Source organism: Bacillus rossius, chromosome 7, assembly GCF_032445375.1.
Source record: "Bacillus rossius redtenbacheri isolate Brsri chromosome 7, Brsri_v3, whole genome shotgun sequence".
Classification (NCBI taxonomy): Eukaryota; Metazoa; Arthropoda; class Insecta; order Phasmatodea; family Bacillidae; genus Bacillus; species Bacillus rossius.
The window spans coordinates 41,139,442-41,153,864 of NC_086335.1; the positions used below are offsets into that span (position 1 = coordinate 41,139,442).

The 14,423-nt window shown below is 36.1% G+C and overlaps 1 protein-coding gene across 1 annotated transcript; it reads right to left on the bottom strand.

Annotated features, from left to right (window-relative positions):
- Window positions 1–978: 978 nt before the first annotated feature.
- On the bottom strand, window positions 979–12,264 carry LOC134533883 (large ribosomal subunit protein eL37). The gene is made up of 4 exons (XM_063371645.1): window positions 12,204–12,264; window positions 11,317–11,452; window positions 10,010–10,094; window positions 979–1,171 (listed from the first exon to the last, which is right to left on the bottom strand). The coding sequence occupies exons 1-4, from the start codon at window positions 12,204–12,206 to the stop codon at window positions 1,117–1,119; spliced, it is 279 nt and encodes a 92-aa protein (XP_063227715.1). The 5' UTR covers window positions 12,207–12,264; the 3' UTR covers window positions 979–1,116.
- Between the last annotated feature and the right edge of the window lie 2,159 nt (window positions 12,265–14,423).

A 14,423-nucleotide genomic window follows, 5' to 3' on the forward strand; every position in this document is an offset into this window, starting at 1 on the left:
TATAGAATAACTGGATAACCATGAAAAATGAAAACCAGGAGCTTATGGAATGCAGCCTGTGTGTCCATGGTAAGGATATGGTGCAGGGGGCCACATGGTAAGGTAGTTGTCAGGAAACCAGGCATCATGTGGCATTTTGGTGAGGACGTCAGGTATAGGGTCGTACCCATAAGTGTGTAGAGAGACACTTAAGCAGCGCAGGGCACGGATCTGTCATAGGCATGGGGCTAATTGGTTGTACGAGAGGCTAGACTGTCATCAGCCGTGTTCCACACAGTACCAAAGCGGATGTGTTTGGCCGCCCGAGCACTGAGCAAGCAACTAAAGCAGTGCAGCTGTTACATCACGGATGGCGCAGCTGCAATGTGGAGATGTCACTTCCAACTTGACAGCTTCTGCAGTGACCTAGCATATGCCAGTTATAATGGGATTTATGAGAAAGGGTTTATAATTTTGATTAGATGACTAACTTATTACTGAAAATAAATTAAAACAAATAAACCACTATTTTAAGAGCAACAAGCCACTGAAAATGCTTTCTCAAAGATGTCTCCTATTTAAATAAAGTACTGTTTCATCATGAAATTTAGTATGTTCATAATCACATGTAAACAATAGTAACATACGTTACAAGAGAGTTTAATAAGCCCTACGTAATTTCTTAGTGGCTTATCTGGATTTATGAATTATTAGGGGCAGCATTCTTCCTGATTAGCATACTAGATAATCTGGAGTTTACTGCACTTTGAAAAATAGAGGTGATCATCTAAAAATTAAAAGAAAAAACCCATCAATTTGTGTATTTTAATACTTTTGGAGTAACTAGATGATTACCAAAATACATATCATCTAAAAATTAACAGAAAATTTATCTATTCGTGTATTTTAATACTTGTGGAGTAACTAGATGATTACCAAAATACATATCTACACAGACCCATATTTTACACGAAGGTGTACAATGGAATGAAACAAAAGTAAACACAACAGATTTATTTTCAGTGCCTCCATTGTTGCTGTTTAAAGTAAAATACATGTAGTTATCAAACATACTTAATGTTTCAGATGCACTGGAAATTAAATTTGCATGCTTAACATACTTTAATTCTTCATAATTTATGATCCGGCAACCTTACGGGGCGTTGGCTTGCCGCCCTCGCGGAATCCATTCCTGTGGGAACAGAGAAGATTCATCAAATACAAATGGCTACTAAAAAACCTAACAACTCAGCAAAATAATTTTTTTATGGTGTACACATTGACAAAAACTAAAAGAGTCTTGACCAACATACTTAATTAAAGTTCTACCTCATTAGAAAGTACCTCACTCTAAAGTATATACAGCGAAACCCCTTATTTACATTACCGTTATTTACATTTTCCCATTATTAACACTATATTCTGCAGGTCCCGTTTAGTTCCCATTTAATCAAATACAATACTTTCACGCGAATTACGTCTCAAAAATCGAATCCATCTCGCTATTTACTCACGTAACAACCATAGTAGGCCTAAAAACATTGTGAAAAACGTAACTTTTATAGTCGGCAGTGAACATTTTAAATCGCAAAATATACATATTTTATAACAAGAAAAGTTGCTTTAATTTCTAAACATACCCTATTTACCCGAATATAAGACGACATTTTTTACCATAATTTATAATTCAAAACAAAGGGCTCGCCTTATATTCAGATACATTGATTTTTAGGTAAACATACTTATTTTAGGTCAATTTTTTCAGGTTGTGCAGTAGTTACTGGCTGCACATGTTACGACTGATGTTTTTGGAATGTTATATAGCACAGGATGGCGCCCATCTTATCAATTATTTTCTTGTACAAAAACATTAATGTAGGTTATAGTACTTCTTTGCTGTGATTATTTTTTTAAGTTAGACGAACGGTTCCGCGAGTTATGTTATTTACATTTTAAATGCTGATGAAACGCCTGTATATTTTGATATGCCTTCAAATTATTCAGTGGATGCTGTTGGAACTAAAACAGTTAATGTGAAGACAAGTGGCAATGAGAAAATTAGGATAACAGTGATGCTTACAGTGTTAGCTGATGGTAGAAAATTGTTCCCTTTTGTCATTCTTAACCGTAAAACTATGCCAAAAGAAAAATTGCCTTCTGGGTAATAGTGAGATGTCAAGAAAAAGGTTGGATGACAAGTGAGTTGATGCAAGACTGGTTAAAGGCAGTTTGGGATAGAAGGCCTGGGGCACTTTTAAAGAAGAAAGATGTTAGTGTTAGATGCATTCAAAGGACATTTAACGCCAGTGGTGAAATCATGTATAAAAGGTATGAACACAGACCTTGTTATTATTCCTGGAGGCATGACTTCAAAGCTGCAGGTATTAGATGTGTGTGTCAACAAACCATTTAACTCTTTCAGTGCTGTGATCGACTCTTGTCGATTGCTGCCTCTTTGTTTAAAGTGCTGTGATCGACAAATGTCGATTTGCAATACTCAAGTCAGTGCGGAAGTCAATTTAATTCCCGTGTGTGGTTTTTTCCTTGTTCTGTCATTACCTGCGATCTGTTGAGGAAATCTTGAACTACTTCGTTGAGTTTGCCGGTGGTTCAGTTGGTAAAAATTAAATTTTCTTTGTTCTTTTGCTGATGTCTTTGAATTTGTACCGTGATATTTTTTTTGTTTTGAATCTTTCTTACTATAAACTTTTTTTTCTTCAGTAAACGTTATGCCAAAATATTAGTCTAAATATGTTTTGTTTTATATTTTTTATATATATTCGGCGTTTTTATTTTTGGTAGACATTTAGCAAAGAGACAGGTAAAAGTAATACGTCTTTGTGTAAACAAGTGTTTTTGATTCCATTTCTCTACATGGGTTAGATGTTATTTCAAATACAGTGTCGACAGAGGATTTTTGTTTCATAACAGACAAAAGAGATATTTTGCGTGACATTTTTGTAGGAATAAATAAAATGATTTTAATGATATGATAGAAAAAATGGCAGACCGTAAACGTTTATATGATCCATCAAAACAAGAAGATTATACAAAATTACTGGAACTTTTAGCTGCAGATTCAGAATCTGAAGATGAAAACCCTAACAGTCAAAGTGATAGTGATGATGACGTAGAGTGCAACGAGTCGAACTCTGACAACGAAAATGAAGATGTGTCTGTAGATAGAAATACCTGGTTCCGGGTGAGTAAAGAAACTCCAGTGCATTTGAATTTGTGTAGTGGTGATTCATTCTACTTGACTATTGTAAGTGACCCTGTAAATTTTAGTAGCCAATATAGTGCCTTTTCACAATTTATGCCAAGATCTGTGTTTGTCCATGTAGCTGATCAAACAAATTTGTATGCACAACAGTTTTTGGACAAAACGCATGATTTTTCACCACGATCGAGGTATGCTAAATGGAAAGACTGTACAACTGAGGACATCGAAGCAATGGTAGCTATGGAGATAGGGATGGGCATGTGTCGAAAACCATCTCTAAAAGATTACTTCTCAGAAACAAGCTGGCTTCTTCGAACGCCAAATTTTGGAGAAGTTATGTCCAGAGATAAGTATTTTCTGTTGCGGTCTTTTGTACATTTCAACAACAATGCAAACTTTGTGAAGAAAGGGTTGCCCGAGTACGATCCATTGTTCAAAATTCGGCCAATAATAGAAATGACAAAAGAAACTTATTTACAACATGTTCAACCAGGGAAGTGTGTTTCAGTTGATGAAACAATGTTGAAGTTCACTGGCCGTCTATGGTTCAAACAATATTTACCATCTAAACCATCAACAAAGTGGGGAATAAAACTGTGGTCACTGTGTGATAGCAAAACAGGTTTTTTATGTAAGTTCGACACATATGTAGGCAAAGGCAGTGGTGTGAAAACAGGCGAAACACTAGGTGAGCATGTTGTAAAAAATCTATTGAGAGGATTTGAAAAGAGCAATAGAATTGTGTATGTTGACAACTTTTTTTCTAGTCCAGTGCTTTTTCAATTTCTTTTAGAAAATGAAATTGGAGCTTGCGGAACAGTAAGAAGCAACAGGAAAATGTTGCCAGGAGAAATGAAAATTTTGTCACTAAAGCGAGGTGAAGAACCTAAGTTCTGGCAAAATAAAAGAGGTATGATTGCATGTTCATGGCAAGACACTGGTCGTGTTAACATGTTGAGCACCGTACACTCTTCTGAAATTTTGACAGTAGACAGAAGAACTAAGAAAAGTGCAACTGGATTCGAAAAAGTGAAAAAGCCAAAACTTGTTGCAAACTACAACAAAAACATGAATGGTGTCGACAAGTTTGATCAACTGTGTACAAACTATGTGTACAAACATAAAAAATTGAAATGGTACCAAACAATTTGGTATTTTCTTATTGAATCTGCATTGGTGAATGGGAGAATTGCATACAATGAAATAAATAAGAAATCTGTCTCCGCAAGTGATTTTAGAACTGAAGTAATCTCAGGATTACTGAAAGATTACAATCGTGAACCTGCAGCCAAACGCGGTCGTAAAATCTGTGATTCTATGCCTTTGGCAAGGCTAAGTGAACGACATTTTATTGGTGAACAGGAAAATAAATCTCACAAGCCAAACTGTATTGTTTGTTCCGTACTACCAGGGCAGTGCAAGAAGAAAGGCAAAGGAATGTGCAAAAGGAAGCAAACAATATTCTACTGCAAAAATTGTCCAGAAAATCCAGCAATGTGTACTGTACCATGTTTTGAAATCTACCACACAAAAAAAAAGTTACAAAGTTACCTGTAATTGTTAAACACATCTTCATTGTTTATGATTATACTTTACATAGTTGACATTGAATCAAATGTTGCTAACCATATCTACTAATAAATAACAGAAACTGAACTAAAAACACCAAAAAATAAGTATATAACATATTTTAAAGTTATAATTATATGTTTGTTATGTATTTTTATGTTTATGTAAAAGATTGTACGTAGTTATATAATTAAGTGGGGAAGACCCGTTTGTAATAATCTAATAGTGTTTTTGCAAGTGAACTACCTACTGATATGTATTTACATAGTAACTATTGAAGTTGTAGCTATATAAAAAATCTTAAAAAATATAATTAATTCCAATTTGTTTAAAATTAAGTGTTTTGATTGTTTTAAGTTAAATTATTAATATAAAAATTTTAAAAAAATTAAATTATTTTTAATTAATTATATAAATTATAAAATTTTTTATAATAATTTTAAATAATGTATATTTTAATAAAAAAATAACATCTATTTAAATTTAAAGTTTTTAATCAATCTTAAATTATTTTGCACCACAAAATTATTATTTTTTAATTTTCTGATTTTTTTGCAAAAATAATTACGCACTTAGGGTAATTTAACCACAAAAAATGCTGCACCAAAAGAGTTAAAGACCGTCTAAAAGTGCTGTACTCTGAATGGCTCTTGGCAGGCAACCATGTTCTAACACCAACAGGCAAAATCAGAAAACCAAGTATAGCAGTCTTGTGTCAGTGGATTAAGGCTGCATGGGACACAATCTCATCGAAAGTGATCATCAAAAGCTTCAAGAAATGTTGCATTTCTAATGCATTGGATGGCAGTGAAGATAGTGTCATGTGGGAAGAAGATGCAATTGAAGCTGAAGTCGACAGCAGTGAAGATGACAACAATGAAGATGATGCATCAGCATAATGAAACTCTATACAGGGTGTCTACCAGATCTAGTAAATGAAATTCCCTGATTTTTCAAGGTTTTCCAGGTCAAAAACTGAACATTTCCAGGTTTTCTGTAACACAATTACGACATTCCACGAAACTGAAAAAACTGCATAACAGTACATTGACGGGTTTCAAAGTATTTCAACTCAATTAAATTAGTAAAAAAAATACCTTCTTCCAGACGTGGCCAAAGTGACTCAATTGATGGCAAATAAAACATGCTGCTACAAATATTTCACACACTTACTTTTGCAAAAACATAAGTAAAAGGAAGCTCCCATCAATTTCGCGGTGACTCAACTTTTGCGTCTATTGCACTTGCTTCAGAACGAGCCAAATCCAACACTCGAGTCTTCTTCAACTGCAATGCCTTGATCTCCTCTTCAACTCTTCTTTTTCTGCTTCTTCTTGTCTGTAGCTTCCTTTTATTTTTGTTTTGTTTGCAGGGCTTCCTTACGCCTACAACTTGCATTTCTTACATACTGTAACATGGACTTGGTGATATCAACATGCTCTACACCTCCAGAACATTGAACAAAGTCGTACATCTGTCTTTGTGCGATCAGTATTTCTTCCTGCAAGTTTTCAGTCAGCAAATTAGAATTCACTGAAAATCCTCTTTCCAATGATGCATTTCCATGGGAAAGTACCAACATCATCCTCACAAACTTTAGAAGGCCTGTTTTGGCAGCTACTGCATGTGCCTTAAGAATGAGCATCCACAAGTGATCAAGGCGCCAGTCTTCACGAGAAAAAGACGAGAACAGTGCTTCAGAATCTTGCGAGGAACATACCAACTGATATGATCACTCAATGTTATCAGCTTCTTGTCTTTATAGCCACTTGTTTTGAAGACAACATTCTAAACTGTAATTCACACACTGTTTCCTCACACCCGAATTTAAAGCCACAGACGGACATAGGCAGGAAATTCTCTTGGTAAGTTTGTACTTCAGGGGACTTTTGTCTTGAAGTTTTTTTACCATAACCTTTAGACAAGTCCTAACATCATTTTTCAGTAACAGGACAGACTTTACTGGTAATTTCTCTTTCTTGATGACATGGCGTACTGCATAACCCAACTTGATATTGTTAGCAGTCAATAGATTTTCCTGGTTATCTACATTCAATCGAGATACATTGTGTTGCTCCCTAAAGCTCTTCAGTACCTCTGGTTTCAAAAACTTTCCTGCCAAAGCTAATAAAATGTCTACCAGTGAATCATAGAGAAAAGGTGCCATGGGTGCTTCACTTTGGAACATTGTGAGAAACAATTCCAGCTCTGATGCCAAAGAGTAGAAGAATGTCAATTTTACTTTCTTCAAGAGCACTTTTCACTACACTGAAAGACACAGATGAAATAGAAACTTCACTAACAAATTTCTTTAGGTGGGGTAACGTTTTCATGGCACGCTCAGCAACTGCAGTATTCCATCTGATTGCACAAAATTTCTTGGAAAAAAGCTCTGATCCAGTTATTCTAATGTAATCTGCCCTCCTTGCAGGTAGGTACATGCATAAACAAATAGTAATTGTGCCTCAAAAAACTAACAACGTCCAATTGTATAGCAGAAATTCCAGTTTTGAAAGCACATTGGACCGTATGAAGCCCACAGCTACCAATTTTGTAGCAACGATGGCGAATCTTCACCAAAAGTGTCTGTGATATGTATGTATTTTCAAAGCTAACAAAAATGCCCAGTTTACATTGAGAGAATCCACAGATAATTAAAATTAAATGCACCTGTCGGTATAATCCAAACGGGGGAAGCACATGCTGCAGTAAGTACGTCAGCAGGATAACAGACCAGCTTGAACCAGTTTGTATCACGTGATTTAACACCACTTCCGAATCCGATGGTAAATAAAAGAAAATGGACGTGGGAACTGTTCGTTATTTTCCATTCAAAAATTAAAAAATGGGGCGTGATTCACTTGATGTCACGTCAATGCAAGCAGATCAATAAACAAAAAAACATATTGCCAACTACAACCTACCAAACAAAAATTCCCTGATTTTTCCCTGATTACAATATTTCCTGATTTTTCCAGGTTTTCCAGGGTCAGTAGACACCCTGTATATTTATGTCACAACTTAGCCGAAATACTGGTACGAGACATAAACTTCACAAGATAAAATGAGCGGAATCTTGGTAACTGTTTTATACGTATTTTATAATTTCGGAAGTATTGTACAGTTACGCATATTTTTTAAACTAACCATTTATTTCTGGGGATCGTAAATAATTAATTATTGGTATCAAGACATCAATATGAACGTAAACTTGAACATGTCACGGCAGCGAGAAAACTGAAGCGTATACCAATAAACTGGTATTAGAACTGGACAAAACTGGTACACGGGAGGTGGAGCTTATATTTTTTCCCGCTAAGCTCGCATCTATTGGCTGGCTGCTGATGGAACGTCACGAGTCTGGGCGGAGCATTGAGTGAGTTATACTGCGCATGCGCAGCTCAGAGAACAGAGAGCCAGCCGGCGGCTACGCCGCGCCATTACAACAGCTGATTGAGTACGATGACCTTTCTCCGCGCACGGCGCGCTAAATTGAGGATAAATTTCCAATTTGCGGCCCTTTTTTTAAATTTTTTTACTGTGGTGCAATGCGTATGTGTAATGTAGCCCATATTTGTCATGAACGCTGCAGGATGTGACTGTATTTTAATTAACTTTAACGTATTTCTTACTTTTCCCTTTCCCGCTTTTTACACTTTTTTACTTTGTCCCCATGAAAGTGAAAATAAGGGGTTTCGCTGTATTTTCACGTCCCTACAATGTTTTACATTTATAACAGTTGAGCACGAAGTACTTTCATTATTAGGTACCCAACTCTGGGGTTTATCAGGTAGGAATGACACTTTACTGTAAAACAAAACATAGTCAAACAATTCTCTCTTCTTTATCGGCCTTCCAAACAATTTTGCTGTAAAGTGTGACAAAACTAAATAACAAAGAAAACTACCTGATAACACAAAATAAACAAAATTAAGATGAATCAACAATGTCTATTCTAACACATTATTTTCTTTTATCCATTTTGTAAGGTTAACAGACTATCTTCAACACAAAGAAATACTTCTACAGGATGGCCACACAAAATCTCAAATGAAATTCCCTGACTTCTCCAGATTTTCCCTGATGAGATTTTTTCTTTGATCCTTATTTTGAACGGCATTTAAAAATTAATCAGCTTTCAATTCATTTTTCATACTGCAATTATTCAACAAATGAGTAAACAAAGATTGAACTTAATTATAATCAAAGTATGGCAATATAAATATATGTATTTCTAATTGTTGTTTATTATCCATGTACAAAAATTACAGAGACTAAAAACATTACATAATTATTTAAGTAACCCAAATGAATCGCAGCAGACAGATAAGTTACCAAAATAAGATGTACTAATTCCAGTGGCGTAGCCAGGATTTATGTATGGGGGGTGTTAAGAAGCATACGCCCCCCCCCCCCCCCCCGTATAAAAGCATTGGGTCCGGGGGTCCTCCCCCGGGAAAATTTGGATTTTAAGGTGTAAAATAATGCTATTTTAGCAGTTTTCGGTACTTAAATTTAAATATTGTAATGGTAAAAATTTTATTAATTTTTATATGAAATTTGTTTGAATGATGAATAAGAAATTAATTAAAGATTTGGTGCTGGGGGGGGGGGGGGGGGGGTTGAACCACTAAACCCCCCCCCCCCCCCGCCCCGGCTAAGCCCCTGAGTAATTCTAAAGAGCCACTTTTCAAAAAAAAATTCAAGCTTCATTTTTTTTTTTACTTCCTGGCATGTTTTCTAATTATTCCCTAAGAGGGCATTGTAATGCTACAAGTAGTTTACCAGTAATTAACCATTTTAAAGAGTGGTTATGTTAAGTACGTTAAAAGAGTAAAATTGTGAGAATGGTTGGTTAGGGTTAGGTTAGCTTTGTTAAAAACACTTGATAGTGTGGACGGTTGTTTAGGTTAGGTTACCTACTTCAGATTTACTTTTAAATGATGTTAAATTTTGGTTATTTTCATTAAAAACACTATAAAATAGTAAAGATGTTTTATTTAGTTTAAGTTGGCTACCAATTGTTCAAACAATATCTCAGGATTGTTAATGTAGCTAACATAAATTAAACTGATCACCTTCACAATATCACAGTATTTGTAATATGTAACCTAACCTCACCACTTGTATTAAAACACCCTCTTACAGAAACATTGTAAAACATTCACCCCTTCCTCGTCCACTCTCTACTTATTTTCCTTTAAAATATAAAAAAAAGTGGAGTTAGCGAGCACCGACCTGAAACGCCGCCTGACAACCTTCAGGAAGCGCATCCTGCCGGTCCCAGTGGTCTTCCTTCGCTGCGCCTTCACACTCCAATTGTCTAGAACACACAACATAGTGTTACTATGGCAAACATGCTACGGTTTAATATACTGTAAAACCCTCGCAAACTATTACCATATATTACAGATTTTCTCCTTCACAAAATAAGTTCTATAACCTACAAAAAAATTCAGTGTTATTTATTTTTCATCAGAGATACTAGAACTTATGCCCTAAGTTCTAAATACATAATATCTATGGCATTTGTTTCTAAATGAATTTTTTTTTACATGTTTTACAACTTAGGTTTTTGAAGAAAATGTTTCAAAATAAAACCGCTACTTAAAATAAATTCTGTAAATAACCTCAAAGATTATGGAAAATCAAAATAAACTGCCAGTGTTATTAACTACACTAAACCTATTAAATGACCTATGAATTCTTGCAAAACAACAAACAATTTTTAAAAATAAAGTTAATTCAGAGCTTTTTGTGGTTATGATTGTTTAGGATTAAGTACTTATTGGTTAGCAAAACTATGAAAAATTATTGATTGACCATTGATGGATCTAAAAAATGGATAGAACTTAGGACAGAGAAAACTAAATCCCTAAAATCAGTTTTTGCAAGAATATTACAAAAAACACAATTTAGAAGTACAAAAATAAAAAATAGAAATAAAATAAGGAACTAAATAAATCCATTCTGGTGTTTGCTTTCTTTTTTAATAGTGCTGTTACAGCATCCCTACAAATCTATTTCCCCCTCTCAGTTTTCTTTCAACTCACTGGAACATTAGAGCCATTAGCTCAAGTTATTGCAGAGCAGGGCTACATGCCACTTTAGAATAATACAGATAGGTCTACCCTATGGCAGAATATTACTTAATATTACTTATTTGCATGTTTAGTAAAATATTTTAACTACTGAAGTATTTACAAATTGATTTTTATGAGAGAATATATATATATATATATATATATATATATATATATACATGTGTGTGTGTGTGTGTGTGTGTGTTCAGCATTTTTGTTGCCAGCCAATGATGGAATTAAAAGATGTAAAATATCAGTTAAGTGTAATGAACTTCAGTATAGGAACCTCAGAAACATCATAATATTCAATATGGGGCTGAATCATATCCTTCTATCACAAAAAGCTATACACATATCTATTGGCATTTTACAGGAAAAAAAAGCTTATTTTAAAATATTTATCTGGAAGTCTACCCTGCTCCTTGACATTTACCAAAAGAACACCACTAGATGAAAACTTACAATGCCGTAACTTCTTGCTTGGGTAACCACACTGCGCACACTTTGATTTCTGAATGTGGTACGACGATCTGCCACAACGACGGCACAAGGTGTGCGTCTTATTGCGACGTTTACCAAAACTTGACGTACCTTTCGTCTAGAACACAACGAACACAAACTTATTATGACAATCGTTTAAAAACTTACCAATATTTACAAATCATAGCACACTACTTAATTAGTTGCTTCTGTATATGCATGGCTTCTGGGGAGGAAATTAAAAAGATAGCAGGTTTTCACAGCTATTGTCAGAAGTTTCTTGCCTTGTGGGATAAGCCACATCAAGGGTGAAGGTTTCATCGTTATTTCAGTCCTTTGGTAGGATTGTGACTGCAACATCGGTAAAACCTATGCTACTTCATTGCAAATATAACATGCCAAATGTAATCATTTCATAAATGGGTAAATACATTTGCTTAGGTTTAACATTATATAATTTAAAAATTTAAAAACTTATTAGATTTTAAGAAGTACAGCTTGTTCCAGTTTAATTTTGCCAAATTTATTTCAGAGTCGAAATTAGCAAAACCTAAAATCTTATTAAAGTGTGTTAATGCATTAAATAAAATAAAAGTAATCGAGACAATAACGGTGGTAAAAATCGATTTTAAGTACAATATAAAAGTAGTTTCTGCACAATTCGAATTAAAAATAATGGTAAGTCACATGGAACTTTCACTAGTAAACAAGTACAAACTATTATGCAAGTATGATAAGTTTAACAATTGAAAGTTTAGATAATAACTCATAAACTATTTATTTAAAAGTATATTTTCAGGAAAAAACATCTTTAAATAAATGGATGTATTATAAAATTATAGATAACTTTAAATCAAATAATCTCTCACCATGTTTGATAATCAATATGACGGAAAAGAGCTTAGATATATGAGCATTCAAGAACTCAAAACTCATAGAGAAAGTATGGTAATACTGCGTAATTCGAATTAACTATAACTAAAATATTTTTGAAAATGAAAAGACATACACGTTTCATTATAAATTAAAATAATTCTATAATTAATACCAAATCTCGTATTACTTTCATAAAAATTAAGTTTATAAGTTTTAACAAAAATTAAGATGGCAAATGCCTATTCGCGATAGTATATACGTTATTTTAAGTACTACTTTTGGTGTGCCTACAATACCAAAATTTTTTACTTTGAACAGACCCCCTCAGGGTCGTATTCCAAGACACAAAAATAAATAAGGATTTAGGTGTTGACTATGCTATACCTTTACCCTAACCATGACGTCGTCTGGCCGACGACCACCCCAGAGCCCGACCTGCACCCGCCAGTATACGCTCCCGCTAACGGAACACACCCCTGGCCATGGCCCACCCGAGTCAGGCGAGCCGAACAGCAATTAAAGGCAAAACCGTGGAAACCTGAGTAGACAAGAGAAGAACCGTACCCATTCCTCCTGAAACATTAAATTAGGATTTTAGCGACAATAAAATCTCTTCCAGACACACCCGTTTGGAGTCTAGCGTAATGAGGTCACGCCTGGCGCGAGAGAGGCCGAGCCTCCCTCGGACGCCATGCCAGTTCGGCAGTTCAGCGCAGCTCACGGACCGGGGCGGACCTACGTCCCACGGAGAGGCAACATCCTTTGTCTACATTGAAAGTAACGTCCGGTAAATATAGTCACTAATTAACAAAACCCCTTTTATTACTTAACCTCTCCGTGAGTACCCGGTCCCTTTTTTCGGTCCAGGACCTAATCCGGCCGCATCAACTTAAGGACACCCCGCACCACACTTGGTCAGCGGGGCTGCTCTTCAGCATACGGCACGGGCCGTCTCCCGCAACGTACAGAACTTTATTTAAGGTCACGCGCACTGCGCTGACCACAACCCGCAAGGGAACTTGGACAAACTTAATTGCGGTGCGTGTTTCACCACAGTGGGCACAACACCCGCGCCGAGACATTTGCATACGGGATTGGCCGTCCCCAATCGCCCGCCCCCTTAGTTCAGTGTATTTTGTATCCCGTATTTTGTACTGCTAACTTACGTTACCCGAGTAACAAGTGCCACGTAACGTGTGCGCGCCCCCTTAATCCAGTTTATTTTTGTATCCTGTGTTTTGTATTGCTAACTTACGTTACCCGAGTAACGAGTGCCACATAACTTGTGCGCACCCCCTTAATTCAGTGTATTTTTGTATCCCGTATTTTGTATTGCTAACTTACGTTACCCGAGTAATGAGTGCCACGTAACTTGTACGCGCCCCCTTAATTCAGTGTATTTTGTGTCCCGCCTTTGTGTTACGAAATTACGTTACCTGCGTACCCAGTGAGACGTCTGAGACATAACAGCATCCGAGGTCACGTAACGCGGAACACAAACAATACGGCGCCACGGAATAACAAGTAAAAACCCCCCCGGGGACCTCTGTAGAGTGTTGTATTGTGTACGACTCGCTCCTCTGAATAAAAGGTACGACACCGCCACCTCAACTCCACGTCTCTTATTTAAAATCATCTCACGCAACACCGCCGCCGGCCCTAGTGGGCCACGCAGGGGCACATACATCCACGACCCCAAATTCACGACTAGAAACGAGCTAGTCTGGCGCCCACCCGGACAACACAGATCAAGAACCGCCTTTTCCCACTAGGAGCCACACCGGGACTCGAGCCCGAGACCCCGGACGACGGCAACCATATTCCAAGTGCACGATAGGACACGGCCAGTCCCTTATTTTTAGGGCACTAATTTTTGGTGTCCTATCTGTTGCCGATTTGATCCATAACTGTATATATATATTTTTTCCTTTTTAATGAACTTTAACGGAACTTTTACGATTACAATTTCCCCCCCCCCCCCTAATATCTTAAAAAAAAAGCAAACATAAATACAGCAAAAAATTCATTGTATATTCTTGTACAACCAAAATTAAATATTTTATTTCACATTATAATTTCATATTTTTAAAAAATAAGCTAAAATTACGATGGATTCCACCAAGTACAACTGTTTATAGCCTCGCACAATTCCTCGTTTATTAAAACGGCTGCCGATCTGATACCTTACAAGGGTTCAGTTAGGACACATTTTG